The 22,456-nt window shown below is 44.6% G+C and overlaps 1 protein-coding gene and 1 pseudogene across 1 annotated transcript; one reads left to right on the top strand and one right to left on the bottom strand.

The window, feature by feature from the left end:
• Positions 1–4,186: 4,186 nt before the first annotated feature.
• Positions 4,187–6,293, bottom strand: LOC123490356 (annotated as a pseudogene).
• A 6,534-nt stretch (positions 6,294–12,827) lies between these two features.
• On the top strand, positions 12,828–20,877 carry LOC123490355 (cell wall protein RBR3-like). The gene is made up of 2 exons (XM_045220393.1): positions 12,828–12,950; positions 19,310–20,877. The coding sequence occupies exon 2, from the start codon at positions 19,324–19,326 to the stop codon at positions 20,599–20,601; it is 1,278 nt and encodes a 425-aa protein (XP_045076328.1). The 5' UTR covers positions 12,828–12,950; positions 19,310–19,323; the 3' UTR covers positions 20,602–20,877.
• The last annotated feature ends 1,579 nt before the right edge of the window (positions 20,878–22,456 follow it).

Here is a 22,456-nt window from a genome sequence, read left to right as displayed (position 1 = left end):
AATCACATGGTGGATTTTAATGAATTTATTTGCAAATTATGGTGGAAAATAAGTATTTGGTCAGTAAAAAAAGTTTCTCAATACTTTGTTATATACCCTTCGTTGGCAATGACACAGGTCAAACAGTCTTTCTGTAAGGTTTTCACACACTGTTGCTGGTATTTTGGCCCATTCCTCCATGCAGATCTCCTCTAGAGCAGTGATGTTTTGGGCTGGGTCGCTACGCAACACGGGACTTTCAACTCCCTCAAAGATTTTCTATGGGGTTGAGATCTGGAGACTGGCTAGGGCCACTCCAGGACCTTGAAATGCTTCTTACGAAGCCACTCCTTCGTTGCCCGGGCGGTGTGTTTGGGATCATTGTCATGCTGAAAGACCCAGCCACGTTTCATCTTTCAATGCCCTTGCTGATGGAAGGAGGTTTTCACTCAAAATCTCACGATACATGGCCCCCATTCATTCTCTCCCTTTACACGGATCAGTCGTCCTGGTCCCTTTGCAGAAAAAACAGCCCCAAAGCATGATGTTTCCCACCCCCATGCTTCACAGTAGGTATGCGGTGTTCTTTGGATGCAACTCAGCATTCTTTGTCCTCAAACACTGACGAGTTGAGTTTTTACCAAAAGTTCTATTTTGGTTTCATCTGACCATATGACATTCTCCCAATCCTCTTCTGGATCATCCAAATGCACTCCAGCAAACTTCAGACGGGCCTGGACATGTACTGGCTTAAGCAGGGGACACATCTGGCACTGCAGGATTTGAGTCCCTGGCGGCGTAGTGTGTTACTGATGGTAGGCTTTGTTACTTTGGTCCCAGCTCTCTGCAGGTCATTCACTAGGTCCCCCCGTGTGGTTCTGGGATTTTTGCTCACCGTTCTTGTGATCATTTTGACCCCACGTGGTGAGATCTTCTCGTGGAGCCCCAGATCGAGGGAGATTATCAGTGGTCTTGTATGTCTTCCATTTCCTAATAATTGCTCCCACAGTTGGATTTCTTCAAAACCAAGCTGCTTACCTATTACAGATTCAGTCTTCCCAGCCTGGTGCAGGTCTACAATTTTGTTTCTGGTGTCCTTTGACAGCTCTTTGGTCTTGGCCATAGTGGAGTTTGGAGTGTGACTGTTTGAGGTTGTGGACAGGTGTCTTTTTATACTGATAACAAGGTCAAACAGGTGCCATTAATACAGGTAACGAGTGGAGGACAGAGGAGCCTCTTAAGAAGTTGTTACAGGTCTGTGAGAGCCAGAAATCTTGCTTGTTTGTAGGTGACCAAAATACTTATTTTCCACCATAATTTGCAAATAAATTCATAAAAAATCCTACAATGTGATTTTCTGGATTTTTTTCTCAATTTGTCTGTCATAGTTGACGTGTACCTAGCGATGAAAATTACAGGCCTCTCTCATCTTTTTTAAGTGGGAGAACTTGCACAATTGGTGGCTGACTAAATACTTTTTTTTCCCCACTGTATTACCTCAACTAACCCGTACCTCTGAATATTGGCTCGTCAATTACACCTTGTATATAGCCTTTTATATTGTTATTTTATTGTGTTACTATTTTTCATTTAGTTTATTTAGCAAATGTTTCTTAATTACTTTTTTGGTTTTCGATAGTTAGCTTTTCACGGTAAGGTCTACACCTGTTGTATTCAGCGCATGTGACAAATATAAGCATTAGATTTGATTTAAGACAGTTCAATGGTTATCAATGGTTATGTATCATTCATTTAAATTACCTTTCAACCGATTATGCCTTTAACAGCATCTGTGATTTAGTTATTGTTCATGTAGTACAGTATGTTTCATTACCCTCATCCTATATTGTTATTTATTTTGCTCTTTTACACCCAGTATCTCCCTATTTGCACATAATCTCTGCACATCTAGCATTCCAGTGTTAATACTATTGTAATTATTTTGCACTATAGCCTATTTATTGCCTTACCTCCATAACTTGCTACATTTGCACACACTGTATATATATTTTCTGTTGTATTTTTGACTTTATGTTTTTTACCCCATATGTAACTCTGTGTTGTTTTTATCGCACTGCTTTGCTTTATCTTGGCCAGGTCGCAGTTGTAAATGAGAACTTGTTCTCAACTGGCTTACCTGGTTAAATAAAGGTGAAATAAAAATAAAATTAAAAAAATGTTTCCATTCATAAAAACAGACTGTCTCCCTTGTTTCTTTCTTGTTCCATGGCTCCCCCTCGTGGCTCAACACCAGCCGTTACACTGTTCTCTCCCTAGAAAAGGGCGCTTACTCTCATTCTGGTAACACACATCTTATAGGTTGAATGAACGAATAACATTGCTGAAACACTGCTGCACCTGATCAAACGAATTTGAAAACGCACATACAGTATATTTTGTATATTTATTTCATACAATTACACACTTTATCCTGGACACCAGTAGTTAACAAAATACACAAGGATACACTATTTGATTTCTATCTAACAAAGATGAATCACCAATTCCTTTAAATTTCCACATATTTCACATATTTTTATGCCTCATATGTGCTTTTGGTGTTTCTAGAGGAAACAATCGAAAACACTACAACTACTACTTAAAAACATGATAAAACATGGTAAAAGTATCCACCTGACATATTAATACAATCAAGAGTTTAGTAATACACTGTATCCTATATGACTGGATATCTAATTATTGACTGTGAAAAACATTTCCTGACCAGAGCTGTCTTTTCAGTTTATATAAATAAAAGCTATATATAAGTGCCTTTCAAAACAACCAAAGACACAAAAAATAAAGGACAGATTTGTGTACATAAAAATGTAAGTTCTAGTTATTTTACAACCTGTGTTTGTCACTGCTTTAGATTTTTTCTTGATTTGAATGTAAACGTACGAGTCCACTTTCTGTTCACCTTGTTTGTGAAGCAGGGGTTGGAACCAAAATTATTTTCCAATCGTTTCATTCTGGAACAGAATCATACTTTTTTTGTGTCTGTTCCACTATTCCGACCAGCAAAATAAGGTCTGAACCGGTTCCAACCACCCAAAAGTACCGGTTTCTATCATTCCTTTCTGTTCTTTTTAAACCTCTGAAATATTGATTTTTTTACATTTATTTCGACATCAAATCACTTCACCAATTAGTGTGGATAGAGCAGCTTGCTACGGAGTGGGTAAGCTATTTCATCTTTATAGGGAAGTCGTTAAGAGCAAAATAGTATTTTGCGGCAACAGCATTGTTTAATCATAATGAAAGACAAACACACTGTGCAGCCAGTCACTATGGACAAGTGCAGGGCACGAGATGCGACTGAAATTTTGCTGGTGGGAAGAGAGGGTGGAGGAGGAGGCCTGGCTTGAAGCGCTGGGCATCTTGTCATGACATGCATTATCTGAATTAGGCCCACAGAATTATACCTACGGAGGAGGTATAATTATACCTACGGAGGGGAACTTTGAATGTCTTTGAACTTCTGAGAGTTGGTTAACTGTTGGACGAGAACTAACGTTAGCTAACAAGCTTGTGTGTGCAGAACAGTACTGGAATTAAAAACACGTCTTATCTTTTTGTAGTTAATAAATCCAATGTGAAACGGTATAACTATAGTATCCTTAACTAGCATTGAAAAAGTTAATCCATTCTTCTCTAATAAAAAATCTCTCTCTAATTTCTGAATCACGCTTATAACGTTGTCAGTAGGCTACAGTAACCTATGGTCGGTGGGGGAGGGGCAGTAGCCTAAACATGCATGCAAACTGGCAAAGATTTCCAGCTGGCAGGTAGACACTGGAATACGTTTCTGAGTGACAGAGTGAGGGCTTTGCATCAGGCGCTTTGTTGCAATTTTTGTGGGAATGGAAAAAATGCCCAGAACAAAGAAGAACTATATTAACCGGTTCCCATGCTTTTAAAATAATGGTTCTGTTCCGGAACAGTATAGATCACTTTTGTTCCTGGTTCTGATTCTGTTCGTCTAATAATTTCCTTATTTTAATACAAGTAAATGCAGGTGATGTGCCTGCAGGGGGGTCTCCCTGGGAGTATGTGAGTGAGCTGGCATGTGTGTTTGACAGTGAGTGTGTGGGTGTCTTCCCATTCACGTCTTAATAATATATCCAGAGTGTAGTGTGGGCCTGAGCACAGCAGGTTACGACTGTGAGAGAGAGAATAGAAAGAGAGGGAGAGAAAGTAGAGAGAAAGATTGTTTGTCTGCCTGCCTTCCTGCGTGTGTGTGGTCATTGTTAGGTCCTTTACGGGTATGACTCTAAAAAGCTGAATTTGGTGGGAAACTAGAGGTTCACAAAAGTGGGGAATATGCATTCCCCTAAAAGCCAAGGAGTGCACAGTACATCAACTGTCCAACTACACACTAAAATCAGCCATTTGGTTAGTTGAGACACATCATTGTGGTTCAACCTGCCTGCTTTTGGTGGTACAGAGATGAAGCACTATAGGCAGAATACTGCCTCTACGCGGCTCTGTCCTGCTGTTTTTAAACTGTTCCATACTATACAGCTATGCCATGACAATAAATGCTTTTTAACTTAGTAATCAACATTCAGGGGAGAGTCTGTTGGGTGAGTATAGGCTTGGGCACACAACACACACACACACACACACACACACTCAATGCCTGCCCCCGTTATAAGCGTAGTCTGCCTTGTTGTGCATGACCAGTCTGTTGTCAACGAAGTAGTAGCTGTCCGATCTCGTCTCGTAGGGATGCTCCACCATCTGACGAACTGGAAGGGAACATTTATTATTCTGTATTTCACGTTATTCCAATCCATATACTACTGCTAAATACAATGTCTGGAAAATGTATTCAAAAGGTGATGTGCATTTCCTTCAGTAAATGATTGCATTTCCACATAAATGTAATGTACACATTTTACTTATTTACTCCTACATTTTATTTATGTAGCACTTTTCACAAAAACATCAGTAACAAAGTGCTTCATGGCCGGGTCATTGACTACTGGGTGGGATAAAACTCACCCAAGCTCTCGGACAGCTGAGGGAACTACGTGAGATGTGTTCGCAGGTGTTGCGGCTGTTTGGGGATACAGAAGCCGAAGTCAAAGTCAAAGCTCTTCAGGAGGTGATCCCTGAAGTAGTGCCTCTCAATCATCCTGAAGCTGTTCAGAGGCCGGGTGCCAACTGTAAACTCCACTCTGACACACAGACAGAGAGAGAGACAGGCAGACAGACAGACCGACAGAGGGGGGGTAAACATGCAGTAGGTACTGTATGTGAGTAAACGTGTGGATAGAAAAACATGCTGTCTGTTCTGTTCTGTGTGTGTGTGTGTGTGTGTGTGTGTGTGTGTGTGTGTGTGTGTGTGTGTGTGTGTGTGTGTGTGTGTGTGTGTGTGTGTGTGTGTGTGTGTGTGTGTGTGTGTGTGTGTGAGCGAGAGAGAGAGAGAGAGAGAGAGAGAAAGAGAGAATTAACACACGTGGCTCCCACTGTCCTCAGTCGTAGAATGCAGCTGGAACTGGTAGCGTGACGAAACGTCGCGGCACTCATGTCTCCCTCTCCATTCTCCTCATCTTCCTCTGAGGTCAAAGACACAACACACACCATTTATTTTTACACCAATGGCACAGTGATGAATTCCAGTAGATACAACAAACACAAACACAGGATCATATTGGTCAGACACACACAAACTGAGGAGGGAATATGGACTGTACCTGTAGAGGTGGTTTGGCGATTTCAAACAACACAGTCCCTGTCTCCAGGTCTCTGATTTTAAAGCGGGATGAAATCTATGTTGAAGATGTTGTCCTCTGGTTTACACAGGTACCCTGGGATGGACAGACAGATTATGGGTAGTCAGTGGCTGTTTTACAAGATCTAGAGGGCAATACAATTATCTATCTTCTGATCTATCCATCTATCATAGCGACTATGCAGGTAAATAGACAGACATTCGCGTGCCAATTCTACTCAACGTCACACTGTATGTAAATGCCACTGTGTGTAAATGCATCGTTCAGAAAATATATAGCCTACCCCGTGTAGCAACCCGCAATCCTAGGACCTCTTCAGGGGTGATGTGGCCAACTTGTGTCCGAAGATCATCTTCTGTGACGGGCCTACTATCAACCTGTGCTTCGCCGAGACTTGAGTCTCTTCAGAACCCCTCCACTTGGCTTGCGCCCCCGTGCAACAGCCGCGGAACTGTGCCCGGTGCTCGAGACATTCTCAGCAGCAACAGGCGGGTCGATGCGGGCTTTAGCTCCGCTCATAATTCCCAGCTATGATGACAACCTTGTCTGTCTCTCTCTGTCTCTGTCTCTCTCTCTCTCTCTCTCTCTACCTCAAGAGTAATAACGATGGCGTCGTAGTTGTCGACTGACAAACCTCCGCTTCTTGTTGATGGGTCAAACGCTTGTTTTTGTACGCACTATGCTGTACAGTTGCTATGACAACTGATCAGAGCGCAAGTGCAGGTGAGAGGGGACTTTCAAAGGAATAACACTAGGTGTCAGGATGTGCACCACACCTGGCATAGGCTACACCTGCTTGCTTAAACGCGCACTCTGACTTTTTTTGCGCAAAAGGTATTTTGCAGCGATTGCGCCAAAATTGATTTACGCATGCGGTGGGCAAAGGCATTGAACCATGGCGCCTACAGTTGTTGTTTTTAACCCCCACTGTATCACAATCCCTCAATATTTAAAAGTTACAATCTGTATGATGTCCTGCAGTACCAGCATTGATTCAGGAAGAGCCTCAAAACGAATTTATGCTTGATCCGAAATGTGGAGGGGGTGACGCAATTGCGGAGCCTCCAGAGGCATGCAGGGGACAAATTCAGTACGCATCACCCATGTGCCTCCCGAATTGTGTAACAATGCAGAGGGATCCTTATAGCTCAGTATAGCTCCGCATTGACATGATTGATTGACGGTAGGTGGGGCAGGAGGTCCTGTATAAACATAAACTCACTTCATTGACAACTTCCATCACAACAGCTCTGCTCAACAGCGCCGCGCTGCTCCAGGAAGCGCAAAAAGTATGATGCTCTCCATGAAGCCAAAAAGTATGATGCCATATGTCCACCAAATGCTCATAGTTTTGCTGTATGTTGTTTTTGCCAGATGTCTAGTCCACATTTTCCATATTTGGCGGCACCCTCTGTAGCTCAGTTGGTAGAGCATGGTGTTTGCAATGCCAGGGTTGTGGGTTCGATTCCCACGGGGGCCAGTATGAAAATGTATACACTCACTAACTGTAAATCGCTCTGGATAAGAGCGTCTACTAAATGACTGAAATGTAAATGGAGAAGGTCATTTCGCTGTCTCTGGGTTCCCTGCCATGTTTGACCAAAGTGCTGATTCCTACATGCTAAAAATGTTGCATGGAGACACATTGCCAATATGATTGGATTACCTGGTCAGTTGAATGTGAAATAATTAGTTGGAAAGTGGAAGCTAGACGCTGGTAATGTCTTAGCAAAGTGGTTAGCTTTATAGTTAGATAGCTAGCTAACTGGCTTGACTGTTTATGAACTTCTGTTTGTACCACAGCAAGGTAAAGCAATGCAGGAGTAAAAAATATTGAACGCATGCAGTACACAGAACGCACCGCAGCCTAGTGTGGCATTCTCAACCCAGCGTTGCGGACTGCTCCATTGACAATGAATGACTTCTGTTGGAACACAAAGAGTTAATGCATTTGTTGGACATGAGGCTTGAATGCCCCTGACTTCTGCAGAGGCCATATCAACATAAATGCTGCACCGCCAATGCAGATGCCAGATTGACCATGCAGCTTGCCTTTTATGAGTTTTAGGATGCTGTACTGTTTTACCCTAGCTGAAAATCGAAGGTTGTAGGCTATTAGCCTATATGCCTAAGTTTTATTTTAGCCTAGGCATAAGCCTACTAATTAAACTTTCAAAACCACAACTACTAGTCTACTTAATAGCACATTATGGCCAGAGGCAGAGGAAGTAAATCAAATTCACCATCAACACTCAGCGGGATTTGAGTGTCTTGAACTGTGAAATTAACCCTTTCCCTAGTAGACACAGAGGACTAATTTCCTGGAGTAATAAAGAGCCATTTCAGAAACTTTAGAGCCAAGGAATGTGTTTCTTCTCTCATACGGGAGTAAAAAATGCCCAGTTCACTGATTCAATAAATAATTTATAATATATATATATATATATATATATATATACACTACCAGTCAAAAGAGTGTGCAAAGCTGTCATCAAGGCAAAAGGTGGCTATTTGAAGAATCTCAAACATAAAATATATTTTGATTTGTTTAACACTTTTTTGGTTACTACATGATTCCATATGTGTTATTTCATAGTTTTGATGTCTTCCACTATTATTCTACAATGTAGAAAATAGTACAAATAAAGAAAAACCCTTGAATGAGTAGGTGTGTCCAAACTTTTGACTTGTACTGTATATACACTACCGTTCAAAAGTTTTAGAACACCTTCTCATTCAAGGGTTTTACAGACAGCATCACCAGCAAAGCACCCCCACACCATAACACCTCCTCCTCCATGCTTTACGGGGGGAAATACACATACAGAGATCATCCGTTCACCACACGCGTCTCACAAAGACACGGCGGTTGGAACCAAAATCTCAAATTTGGACTCCAGACCAAAGGACACATTTCCACAGGTCTAATGTCCTTTGCTCGTGTTTCTTGGCTCAAGCAAGTCTCTTCTTCTTATTGGTGTCCTCTAGTAGTGGTTTCTTTGCAGCAATTCGACCATGAAGGCCTGATTCACACAGTCTCCTCTGAACAGTTGAGATGTGTCTGTTACTTGAACTCTGTGAAGCATTTATTTGGGCTGCAATTTCTGAGGCTGGTAACTCTAATTAACTTATTCTCTGCAGCAGAGGTAACTCTGGGTCTTCCATTCCTGTGGCGGTCCTCATGAGAGCCAGTTTCATCATAGCGCTTCATTGTTTTTGTGACTGCACTTGAAGAAACTTTCAAAGTTCTTGAAATTTTCCGGATTGACTGACCTTCATGTCTTAAAGTAATGATGGACTGTTGTTTCTCTTTGCTTATTTGAGCTGTTCTTGCCATAATATGGATTGGTCTTTTACCAAATAGGGCTATCTTCTGTATACCACCCCTACCTTGTCACAACACAACTGATTGGCTCAAACGCATTAAGAAGGAAAGAAATTCCACAAATTAACTTTTAAGAAGGGACACCTGTTGATTGAAATGCATTCCAGGTGACTACCTCATGAAGCTGGTTGAGAGAATGCCAAGAATGTGCAAAGCTGTCATCAAGGCAAAGGGTGGCTATTTGAAGAATCTCAAATATAAAATATATTTTGATTTGTTTAACACTTTTTTGGTTACTACATTCCATATATGTTATTTCATAGTTTTGATGTCTTCACTATTATTCTACAATGTAGAAAATAGTTTAAAAAAAAAAGAAAAACCCTTGAATGAGTAGGTGTTCTAAAACTTTTGACCGGTAGTGTATATATGTACCGTCAAATCTTGGGTGAGAACCTCCCTTCCCTCAGCCAGGGCATTGAAAATGGGTCGTGGATGGGTATTCCAGCATGACAATGACCCAAAACACACGGCCAAGGCAACAAAGGAGTGGCTCAAGAAGAAGCACATTAAGGTCCTGGAGTGGCCTAGCCAGTCTCCAGACCTTAATCTCATTGAAAATCTGTGGAGGGGAGCTGAAGGTTCGAGTTGCCAAACGTCAGCCTCGAAACCTTAATGACTTGGAGAAGATCTGCAAGAGGAGTGGGACAAAATCCCTCCTGAGATGTGTGCAAACCTGGTGGCCAACTACAAGAAATGTCTGACCTCTGTGATTGCCAAAAAGGGTTTTGCCACCAAGTACTAAGTCATGTTTTGCAGAGGGGTCAAATACTTATTTCCATCATTAAAATGCAAATCAATTTATAACATTTTTGACATGCGTTTTTCTGGATTTTGTTGTTGTTATTCTGTCTCTCACTGTTCAAATAAACCTACCATTAAAATTATAGACTGATCATGTCTTTGTCAGTGGGCAAACGTACAAAATCAGCAGGGGATCAAATACTTTTTTCCCTCACTGTATATATATATATGATATTATTATTATTTTTATATATATATTTTTCGCCTCAACCCTGCTTCCCGCGGATATGCATATAGAACTGTTCTGTGCATAATTTTGTATGCCATCATGCAGGACAAGCTAGTGATTTGAAATCACTACTCTATATGGGAACAACCAGTTCAATTTATTGATGTTGCTAGAGATGAATGTGACAGAAGAACAGAAACAAACAAGATTAATTGTTGAAATGCGCCCCTGTGCTCTGCCAGCCTATGAAACCAGTAGGTCGATAGGAGTATAACTTTAATATGTTCTAATTATTCATTTAGGTCGAACAGGGTGAAAATGATCTTCTCCATGCTGTTAACCGTTTTCCAGCCTTGTAAGGCACATGTGCAAGTATGGGAAAATGTGGGTTGAGACATCCAGCAAAAACAACATATGGAAAAACACATGTGCATCTGGTGGACATATGGCGTTAGGGGGTGGTTTGGTGGTTTATCTACTTCTGTTTCCGATACCCTGTTTCTGTTACCACAAGGCAAAGCAATGTAATGCACAAATTGGAAAAATCCAATGCATGTCACACACTGCAGGCATCACAACCTAGTCAGGCAGAACGGCAGAGTCACAAACAGTGTGGATTGCCTTTCACTGAAATGAATGGACTTCCACCAGAACGTCTAAAGGAGAGCTAGCGAGAATGACGAAAACGGGTACAGAGTTAGCAAAGATGAGAGTGAGAATGAAGGTGATGAGAATACTGGATGGACTACAGTTACTAAAGAATGGATAAAGAGCGCTAAAATAATGTTTAAAATGCTGTCTAGTAATCCTACTGCTCATGGCACAACTACTTCACAGTTTGTAGTAGGAGTGGGGTTTGAGGATAAGAAGATGCACTTGGGATATTCATTTGATGTTGCCAAGATGGTGAAGAAAGTGTTGGGTACTGTGGAATCTGTGAGGGTGACCAGAAGTGGAATTTTGTAGAATTTTTTGTGTGTCGGGAGAACAAAAGGAGAGCACGTTCGCCTCACCAGAATCAAGGAGAAAGAGGTGATTGCCTTCGATTTTCGGAGCAGGGCACCAATCAAGGGCATGATTCTGGAGTCTCTGAGAAGATCAAGATGAACATTCCTGGAGTAGTTGGGGCATGACGATTGACGCGTATGTTCAATTGAAAGAAGATAGAGACTACGTCTGTGTTACTGTTTTTTGATGAGGAGTCGCTCCACACATGTCAAGATGGGATATGTGAGTTACCCTGTGAGGGCATTTGTCCCCAGGTTACAGCAGTGTTCCAACTGCAAAGCATTTGGGCATACGTAAAAATGTATGCACACATGACTGTAAGTCGCTTTGGATAAAAGCGTCTGCTAAATGGCATATTATTATTATTATTATTAAAGTGTTTGCAAAGAGTATGACTTGAGTGATTACTTTGCTCCGGAAGATGATGATGTTGAATGTTGCAATTGTGGTGGGAAGCATGCACATGAGTTCCCTGAATGTCCTGTAAGGGGGAAGGAGGCCGTGATTGCTAAGATAAGAGCTGTTCAGCATGTCTCCTATGCCGAGACAGCAAGAAAAGGTAAAGAATGTTCTAGTGGTTCTGTTGCCTTGGAGTAACCGCAGTCCAGCGCTGTGGGTGCTGTTCGCAAGGTGCAGGATCCAGATACCCTTGTCGTGAAGAAAGTAGATTTTTAGGCATTTATTGCTATGGTGATAAACTGCACTGCAGGAGCAGATAAGAACTCAAAGATAAATATCATCGTATCTGCAGCTGAACGCTTCTTGGGAATGCAGGATGTAATGGGTGAGGAGCTGCATGGTGTATTGACTGGCACAGCGGTTCTGTCATCTCAGGTCAACCATATCTGAGTAGGGCTCTGAGTGTGTTTAGGGCGAAGTTTTTAATTTTGTTTTCGGATGTTTGAGTGGATTAAATGTTTTAGTTTATTTCCGTTTTCCGTTTTGGATTTCTCCTTTTTTTTTTCACAACCAGTAGTGGGTGGCAATACATTGTTTCCAGTGAAGTCTGCCCTGAAACATCACTGAAGAAGAAGAAGAAGAAGAAGAAGAAGAAGAAGAAGAAGAAGAAGAAGAAGAAGAAGAAGAAGAAGCAGCACATACAGTTTGGCACAGTTGGTGTGCACAAGGCTTGACTGTCCGGACTGCCACTCTAGGGACTCGCGGACCATCGTTCGCTGTGGCACAATATTATTATTGTGTGGGATCTGTGTTGAATGACTTTGGAGAGAGACACATTTGTCAAACAGCCTCTGTTCCACACATATTGTAATCTGGAGATCCTGAAGATAACAAGTAAAGTCTCAAGTCTATTCATATGAAACACCTGACTTGTCAGTTGGTCACAGCTATAAGTAACAGCTGCGTTATCGTTAAGCGGGCTAGAATGGTACTTTTGGTTGAATTGTTTTCAAAGTGAAAGACTCATAATCATTATCAAAACAGGTAGACTCGAAGTATATGATCATAAAAAGCTTTTAATTTGTCACTATAGGCTAGGGATATGCAACAAGGAAAAGGGCTATTGAACTATTTCACTACCAGGAGTCATAACATAGCAGGAGGTCATTCCAGGACTTTTATAATATGGTTTTTATTATAGCGCCTTTATGGTTTTGATATGCCTGTATTTATCCGCTCTCTACCTGCGGTGAAGGAGAGATTAGACTACATGAGTTCAAGTCAGGTCATTGTGTGCTGCATTTATTGGTCACGTATTAACACCAACTGAAGGTTACAGAGTCATACAAGGGGTTTGTTTCGCTTGTTTTTCTTACAACCAACCATTATTTTCCAAAACTTTTAGCACGTTGCTGTATAAAATAATACGTCTTCAACATCAGTCTGCAAAGGATAGACTCGGAAGGTAAAGTGTATTTTTGTATTTTCTTTTGTGGACTGACTGCAAACACACATAAAACGATTTGAGACTGGTGGAAGCTGAGTTGCAGGTGTTTTAGAATTGCAAATACAAGAAGCATAAACAACATTTAACACAGGCATATTTTGGGATCTATTACATGGGGTGGAATAGATCATAGATAATGCAAATAACAGAATTGGCTGCTAGGTATTTGTCAGAAAGTGATTATGTTGCAAACATTTACCAATAGATCGTATCTAACTATGTGACAGAGTCCTATTCAATCAAAACCTGTCCTTAAAAGTGGAAACCCAGTTGATTGATGAGAGCCCTAAGTGCCACTACTATTATGACAGGGCTAGAAAGGGGTAGTCCCACAGGGCTCAAAAGTAGTGCACTTTATAGGGAATTAGAGTGCCATTTGGGATGCACACCTATGCCTCGCAGTCAGACCTTGGGGGCTCCCTCACTATGCCTGCAGTCAGACCTTGGGGCTCCTCACTATGCCTCGCAGTCAGACCTTGGGGCTCCTCACTATGCCTCGCAGTCAGACCTTGGGGCTCCTCACTATGCCTCGCAGTCAGACCTTGGGGCTCCTCACTATGCCCTCGCAGTCAGACCTTGGGGCTCCTCACTATGCCTCTGCAGTCAGACCTTGGGGCTCCTCACTATGCCTCGCAGTCAGACCTTGGGGCTCCTCACTATGCCTCGCAGTCAGACCTTGGGGCTCCTCACTATGCCTCGCAGTCAGACCTTGGGGGCTCCCTCACTATGCCTCGCAGTCAGACCTTGGGGCTCCTCACTATGCCTCGCAGTCAGACCTTGGGGCTCCCCTCACTATGCCTCGCAGTCAGACCTTGGGGCTCCTCACTATGCCTCGCAGTCAGACCTTGGGGCTCCTCACTATGCCTCGCAGTCAGACCTTGGGGCTCCTCACTATGCCTCGCAGTCAGACCTTGGGGCTCCTCACTATGCCTCGCAGTCAGACCTTGGGGCTCCTCACTATGCCTCGCAGTCAGACCTTGGGGCTCCTCACTATGCCCTCGCAGTCAGACCTTGGGGCTCCTCACTATGCCTCGCAGTCAGACCTTGGGGCTCCTCACTATGCCTCGCAGTCAGACCTTGGGGCTCCCTCACTATGCCTCGCAGTCAGACCTTGGGGCTCCTCACTGTGCCTCGCAGTCAGACCTTGGGGCTCCTCACTATGCCTCGCAGTCAGACCTTGGGGCTCCTCACTATGCCTCGTAGTCAGACCTTGGGGCTCCTCACTATGCCTCGCAGTCAGACCTTGGGGCTCCTCACTATGCCTCGCAGTCAGACCTTGGGGCTCCTCACTATGCCTCGCAGTCAGACCTTGGGCTCCTCACTATGCCTCGCAGTCAGACCTTGGGGGCTCCTCACTATGCCTCGCAGTCAGACCTTGGGGGCTCCCTCACTATGCCTCGCAGTCAGACCTTGGGGCTCCTCACTATGCCTCGCAGTCAGACCTTGGGGCTCCTCACTATGCCTCGCAGTCAGACCTTGGGGCTCCTCACTATGCCTCGCAGTCAGACCTTGGGGCTCCTCACTATGCCTCGCAGTCAGACCTTGGGGCTCCTCACTATGCCTCGCAGTCAGACCTTGGGGCTCCTCACTATGCCCTCGCAGTCAGACCTTGGGGCTCCTCACTATGCCCTCGCAGTCAGACCTTGGGGCTCCTCACTATGCCTCGCAGTCAGACCTTGGGGCTCCTCACTATGCCTCGCAGTCAGACCTTGGGGCTCCTCACTATGCCTCGCAGTCAGACCTTGGGGCTCCTCACTATGCCTCGCAGTCAGACCTTGGGGCTCCCTCACTATGCCTCGCAGTCAGACCTTGGGGCTCCTCACTATGCCTCGCAGTCAGACCTTGGGGCTCCTCACTATGCCTCGCAGTCAGACCTTGGGGCTCCTCACTATGCCTCGCAGTCAGACCTTGGGGCTCCTCACTATGCCTCGCAGTCAGACCTTGGGGCTCCTCACTATGCCTCGCAGTCAGACCTTGGGGCTCCTCACTATGCCTCGCAGTCAGACCTTGGGGCTCCTCACTATGCCTCGCAGTCAGACCTTGGGGCTCCTCACTATGCCTCGCAGTCAGACCTTGGGGCTCCTCACTATGCCTCGCAGTCAGACCTTGGGGCTCCTCACTATGCCTCGCAGTCAGACCTTGGGGCTCCTCACTATGCCTCGCAGTCAGACCTTGGGGCTCCTCACTATGCCTCGCAGTCAGACCTTGGGGGCTCCTCACTATGCCTCGCAGTCAGACCTTGGGGCTCCTCACTATGCCTCGCAGTCAGACCTTGGGGCTCCTCACTATGCCCTCGCAGTCAGACCTTGGGGCTCCTCACTATGCCTTCGCAGTCAGACCTTGGGGCTCCTCACTATGCCTCGCAGTCAGACCTTGGGGCTCCTCACTATGCCCCTCGCAGTCAGACCTTGGGGCTCCTCACTATGCCTCGCAGTCAGACCTTGGGGCTCCTCACTATGCCTCGCAGTCAGACCTTGGGGCTCCTCACTATGCCTCGCAGTCAGACCTTGGGGCTCCTCACTATGCCTCGCAGTCAGACCTTGGGGCTCCTCACTATGCCTCGCAGTCAGACCTTGGGGCTCCTCACTATGCCCTCGCAGTCAGACCTTGGGGCTCCTCACTATGCCTCGCAGTCAGACCTTGGGGGCTCCTCACTATGCCTCGCAGTCAGACCTTGGGGCTCCTCACTATGCCTCGCAGTCAGACCTTGGGGCTCCTCACTATGCCTCGCAGTCAGACCTTGGGGCTCCTCACTATGCCTCGCAGTCAGACCTTGGGGCTCCTCACTATGCCTCGCAGTCAGACCTTGGGGCTCCTCACATGATTTTAAAGTGCTTCATATATGGAGCAGTGGTGTGTGGTTGGACTGGTTTATACTACACTCTGACAGCTGACAGGAAAAACCAGACAGGATGTGCAACATGCAACTGGGACACATTTGTGTTTTGTTCCATTCAAATTTCGATGACATCCCTCACAAATCAACCAAACAACCTGGCTTGACTCTAGTGTCAATCTAAGTATGGTTAGAAATAAGAACAGCTTCCTTCAAACAACTCAAACAAATTTATAGTATAGAGATTTTGCGCAATCAGCTATCCTAGTATCAATCAGAGATAAAAAGCTATTTGGATTTGAGATTAAGGGCTCTATTCAATCCCTATCATGGAAGTTCAGCATTACGGTGTGATTTAAATTTAAAGGCAATGTTCACGCGTTAGCGGAGACTACATTCACTGTAAACGCTGCATATGTCAGCTCAATCGGAAATTAAATTATTAAAATGTATAGCGCGCAATCTATAACGCTTTAGCGTACAGACTGAATAGAGCCCTAGATCATGAATATCAGGCCAAGGAGCAGTATCCCACTGGGCACAGACGTCAGTTCAACGTCTATTTTTTATTTACATTTGGTTGAGTTGTCAACTAACGTGAATTCAACGTGAAATCAACAACAACAAAATTAACATGACATTGTATTTAGGTTAAAAGTTGGGTGAAAAAAAATACTAAATTCCCTTACATTAATGACTTTTAGCAAATCCAATCAGTTTTCAATGTTGATTCAATGTCATTACATTGATTGTTTTTGTTGTTGAAATGACGTGGAAACAACAATGATTCAACCAGTTTTTGCCCAGTGGGATGTCACTGTTTATTTGAGTGTAAGCAACAGCACTTTTTGTAGACAATCCCCATATTTTAAGTGATCATAAGTTTACGATTTATCATCTTTAAGTGACTATAGTGCTAAAGGTTTGCATTTGGTTGCAAATCCCTCGCTAAAATAAGTGAATTGTTATACATAATGTAGAATTGGATGTCAAACAAAATGCAAACAACAGACATTTATTTTGCTGACATAACAATAATACTGCACAGTTACGGTATACAGTGGGGAAAAAAAGTATTTAGTCAGCCACCAATTGTGCAAGTTCTCCCACTTAAAAAGATGAGAGAGGCCTGTAATTTTCATCATAGGTACACGTCAACTATGACAGACAAAATGAGAAAAAAAATCCAGAAAATCACATTGTAGGATGTTTAATGAATTTATTTGCTAATTATGGTGGAAAATAAGTATTTGGTCAATAACAAAAGTTTCTCAATACTTTGTTATATACCCTTTGTTGGCAATGACACAGGTCAAACGTTTTCTGTAAGTCTTCACAAGGTTTTCACACACTGTTGCTGGTATTTTGGCCCATTCCTCCATGCAGATCTCCTCTAGAGCAGTGATGTTTTGGGGCTGTCGCTCCTTTGTTGCCCGGGCGGTGTGTTTGGAATCATTGTCATGCTGAAAGACCCAGCCAGGTTTTCACTCAAAATCTCACGATACATGGCCCCATTCATTCTTTCCTTTACACGGATCAGTCGTCCTGGTCCCTTTGCAGAAAAGCAGCCCCAAAGCATGATGTTTCCACCCCCATGCTTCACAGTAGGTATGGTGTTCTTTGGATGCAACTCAGCATTCTTTGTCCTCCAAACACGACGAGTTGAGTTTTTACCAAAAAGTTATATTTTGGTTTCATCTGACCATATGACATTCTCCCAATCCTCTTCTGGATCATCCAAATGCACTCTAGCAAACTTCAGACGGGCCTGGACATGTACTGGCTTAAGCAGGGGGACACGTCTGGCACTGCAGGATTTGAGTCCCTGGCGTAGTGTGTTACTGATGGTAGGCTTTGTTACTTTGGTCCCAGCTCTCTGCAGGTCATTCACTAGGTCCCCTCGTGTGGTTCTGGGATTTTTGCTCACCGTTCTTGTGATCATTTTGACCCCACGGGGTGAGATCTTGCGTGGAGCCCCAGATCGAGGGAGATTATCAGTGGTCTTGTATGTCTTCCATTTCCTAATAATTGCTCCCATAGTTGATTTCTTCAAACCAAGCTGCTTACCTATTGCAGATTCAGTCTTCCCAGCCTGGTGCAGGTCTACAATTTTGTTTCTGGTGTCCTTTGACAGCTCTTTGGTCTTGGCCATAGTGGAGTCTGGAGTGTGACTGTTTGAGGTTGTGGACAGGTGTCTTTTATACTGATAACAAGTTCAAACAGGTGCCATTAGTACAGGTAACGAGTGGAGGTGTAACGATCCCGGCAGTCTGAGTCGGGTCCTGTCTGGTGACTAGTTTTTCTGTTCGTGATCTCCAGTTTCCCGAGGGTTCGGGAACGCTCCGGGGAGCTCTCTTGATTTCCGCACCTGCATCCCATCAGCAATCTGCACACCTGGTCCTGATCATCACCCTTCTTAGGCTCTGGCCTAACATCCAGTCCCTGCCGGATCGTTAGCCATGAACAGTATGTTTGTCAGTGTATCAGCCTTGGAGTTTCTAGCGTTAGTTTTGTTGTTTTGCACCTTGTTGGCTTGCCGTGTACTTACCTCCGTTTTGTTCTATCTGCAGTCAATCCCCCGGAACCTTCACCCAACCCCTGCCTGGTTGTCGGCGGCTGCCGAGCCATTCTTGGATCCACCACTGCACCTCCACCAACTCATCTCCGCCGTCCGCTCTGTCCCCTGGATTATTCTACATCGTTTTTGGAATCTGTTAAATAAATACTCACCTTCGTTTCAACTCACCTTGTCCTGGTCTGCTTCTGGGTTCTGGCTTAGTAAACCGTGACAGGAGGACAGAGGAGCCTCTTAAAGAAGTTGTTACAGGTCTGTGAGAGCCAGAAATCTTGCTTGTTTGTAGGTGACCAAATACTTATTTTCCACCATAATTTGCAAATAAATTCATTACAAATCCTACAATGTGATTTTCTGGATTTTTTTTTCTCATTTTGTCTGTCATAGTTGACGTGTACCTATGATGAAAGTTACAGGCCTCTCTCATCTTTTTAAGTGGGAGAACTTGCACAATTGGTGGCTGACTAAATACTTTTTCCCCCCACTGTAAGAGGTAGCTTGTAGTATGTCTCACTTTGTTTAGTTTTAGAGGTAGGTATTTTTCCTCTGTAAAAATCTAATCCAACCAGCCTCTTTTAGCTTGGCCTTAGAGAACCAAACTGACTGGCTTTTAACCCAGAGTATCACCAGAATATGTGAAAGTGATACGTTATGGTGAAAGCATTTGTCAGAGAGTGACAGCTAAATGTGAAGTAAAGGATATTATTTGTTTTCTAACTGGCTTCATGTAGCACCAATAGCCTAAAATAGCCTTTCTTCTTCTTCTCTGTCTCTCTTCTTACTTCTTCCTCCCCTCCCTTTCTGTCCCTTCTCCTCCCTGCTCACCTCTCCCTTTCTCCCCACATTCTCCTTTTCCACCCATTCTCCACTCCTCTCTTCCCCCTCTTTGGTTTCTCTCTTCTCAAGAACGAAGTGAGGGCATGGCAGCTCGTGTGGAAATGGCATCTGGTGAGGTGGGCCAAGCAGGAGGGGCTGGCGTCAAGCCTGCGCCCGGCCCCAAACCTCGCCTGACTCCCAAACCCTTCTCACTGCAGAGGAACACCACCTTACGCTCCATCCTAGCCCCAAAGACACTCACAACGACTCCACAGCCATCTCAGACCACACCCACTACACCCACGACCTCCAGCAAACCAGGGCCTAATCAGCCTATCAGTGCCCCTGTGTCTGACTCAAGCAGCGCTGTGAAACTCGATGCAGAGAGCACCATGATACCTGAACCGACTAATGCTCTCAAAGCTCCTTCAGCCATAACACCCCACACTGACTCAACCCACACCACTAAACAAAACCAAGCTGCTCTTTCCACATCCAGCTCCCTTACTGCCCCAACATCTGAGCCACCGGCTAGTACCATATCTGACCCAACTGGAACCTCAGAGGCAAATCAAGTCAGTGAATCTGAACTGAATGAACATGGAGACTCTGATACAGGCCACTCCGCTACTGGAACTGAGGCTGTACCATCACCATCGGTTACCTCAGCTCCCCTTCAACCCCAGTCTGAAGACACTGTGAGCGAGCCCACCTCTGCGGTCGTCAGGCACCAAGCTGGGGAGGATCAGGCAGCCCACTGGGGAGGAGGCAGGAAGAGGCTGTCCATGGAGCTCACCTCCAGGGTTGAGTTGGCCGGCCGCTCGCTCCCCTCACAGCCACCAGCCAAAGACAACAAACAGAACCAGGAACAGGCGACCAAGAGAGAGACTGCAGTCCTCAAAGTGTCTGTCCTCAGAACCAAGGAGGAAGAGAAGATACCAGATTCACCAGGGACACCGTTTGACCCGGAGTGCAGACTCAAGCACTCAGCAACGCTGAAGGAAGAGAGGGATGGAGAAGGGGTAAAGGAGGAAGGAGAAGAGAAAGTGAGCTGCATACAACGGAGGATCAGTTTGCTGCTGGACTACTCCTCGAGGCCAGAGGCTCTGACCAAGAGGGAGGAAGTACCTGGTCCAATTAAACAAGCAGACGGTTCTGGGGGTGTGAAACAGCGAATTAAAGACTGGGCATTAGACACACCTCCTGTTCAGGCATCCAATCAGAGGGTGGATGTTGCCCCTCAACCAATCCCTTATCAGAGTTTACCCTGCATTGGGTGTTACTGGGGGGTCGTTGGCGACGAGCGAAAGCGTTCAGCTAGCTCCCCAAGAGGACAAGGCTTATACCCTATGTCGCTCAGGACATTCTGGGATAAAGGTTAATAGGGAGGAGATAGAGGATGAGGAAGAGGAGGGAGAAGAGGAGGAGGGAGAGGAGAAGAGGGCCCAGGTGGCACTCTACAAACCAGTAGGGAGACTTCTTCGGATGAAAGATGGAGGGAAGAAACAGGAGCTAGTGATTGATCAAATAGAGAAAGATATGGAGACCAAGGTGCAAGAGGAGGAAAAAGTGAAACAGCTGGAGCTAGAAGAGAGACAGGCAGTGAAGGAGAGGGAGAAAGAAAAGGAAAGGGAGAGACAGAGAGAGGAAAAAGAGAGAAAGACGAAAGAGGGGAGAGAAAGGCAAAGAGAAATAGAGAGGGAAAGGGATAGACAGCGTCAAAGAGAGGAGGAAGAGAGGGAGAGAAAGAGGAAGGAAGAGGAGAGGGAGAGAGATAGACAAATTCAACTTGAGAGGGAAAAGGAGATACTGAGAAAGGAGGAAGAGAGGGAGAGGAGGAAAGAAGAGGAGAGGGAGACAGAAAGACAGATAGAAGTGAAGCGGGAAAGGGTTAGACAGAGAGAGGAAGAAGAGAGGGAGAGGATTAGAGTGGAAGAGGGGAGATTGAGAGAGAAGGAAATGGACAAACTCATAGAAGAGGAGAGAGAAAGGGAAAGAAAGAGAGAGGAGGAAAGGATGAAGGAAGATGAGAGACAGAGAGAAGAAGGGCGGGCAAGAGAAAGACAAAGAGAGGAAGAGAGCGAGAAAGAAGAGTCCCCAGTACAGTTGATCACTCTTGAACCTGACCAACCTCCCAAGCCAGAGCCTCCTTCTCGTTCCCCTACCATCCCCATCATAGAACCCATACCGAAGGATGAGGAGCAGCCTCACATCAATGTGGTCTACAACTTTTCTATCAAAGAGGAGAAGCCTCTTATTGAGGTGGTCTATGATAATTTCTCTGTCAAGCTCGGGAGGTGGGGGTCTCAGGCCAGGCTCCTTGCTGACCGTGCCCAGGTTGAGACACCTTCCCCTGGAAGGTCACCGGGCCCCTCAGACACCGACCTCCAGAGAACCGTTGTTAACGCCCAGGAGCCACTCCGCGTCAAACCTCACCAAGCCGAGGGGGACATAGAGTGGGGAGTCCCCACCCCAGATAAAGGGATGGAGAAGGAGGACGAGAAGGTGGATGCGGAAGAAAACGTGGACACAGAGGAGGTAAGCAAGGGGACGGTGAGAGGGGGAGGGAGAGAATTTGAAAATTATCTCCACAAAAAAGGTATTTCATGGCCTTTTTCCTTTGCAACACTAGTATGGACAGACTTACCATGGGCTTAAAACCTGGTGTTATACTAGGGAAATTGTGTTTCCATAGCTAGGGCTGACACTATGGACAAGCAGAAACAACAAGCTCTTTATTTAATTATGCAGTACAAGCTATTATGAGATCTCAAGGCAGCCCACATGAAAAAAATACTATAGTATACTATGGTCTAAATACTGTAGTACTATTATATTTATATAATATAGTATTCACTGTAGTGTTTTTGCAGATTTTACTGTAGTATTTTTGCGGACATGACTGTAGTATACTGTTGTTTTTGCGGACATGATTGTAGTGTTTTTGCGGACATGACTAGTATAGTGTAGTGTTTTTACGGACATGTCTGTAGTATACTATAGTAGTCACTAGTGTTTTTGCAGACTTTACTGTAGTATTTACTGTAGTGTTTTTGAGTACATGACTGTAGTATTTTTGCAGACATGACTTTAGGACATTGTAGTAACACTCGCCAACTAGAATATAAACAGTTAACTGCATTTATATAAACAATAAATATTTTTGAAATGCAAATGACTTTACTTAAAGACAGTCCCCTTTTTGCAGGGCGCTGCCAATAAACTGTCTGGACCTCA

Source organism: Coregonus clupeaformis, unplaced genomic scaffold (genome assembly GCF_020615455.1).
Source record: "Coregonus clupeaformis isolate EN_2021a unplaced genomic scaffold, ASM2061545v1 scaf3719, whole genome shotgun sequence".
NCBI lineage: Eukaryota > Metazoa > Chordata > Actinopteri > Salmoniformes > Salmonidae > Coregonus > Coregonus clupeaformis.
The sequence above is the reverse complement of the archived record's forward strand: the minus strand, read 5'-3'. Positions and strand labels throughout refer to the sequence as shown.

Coding starts and splice junctions, on each gene's coding strand:
- LOC123490355 (XM_045220393.1), top strand. CDS start 19,324: ATGGCAGCTCGTGTGGAAATGGCATCTGGTGAGGTGGGCCAAGCAGGA.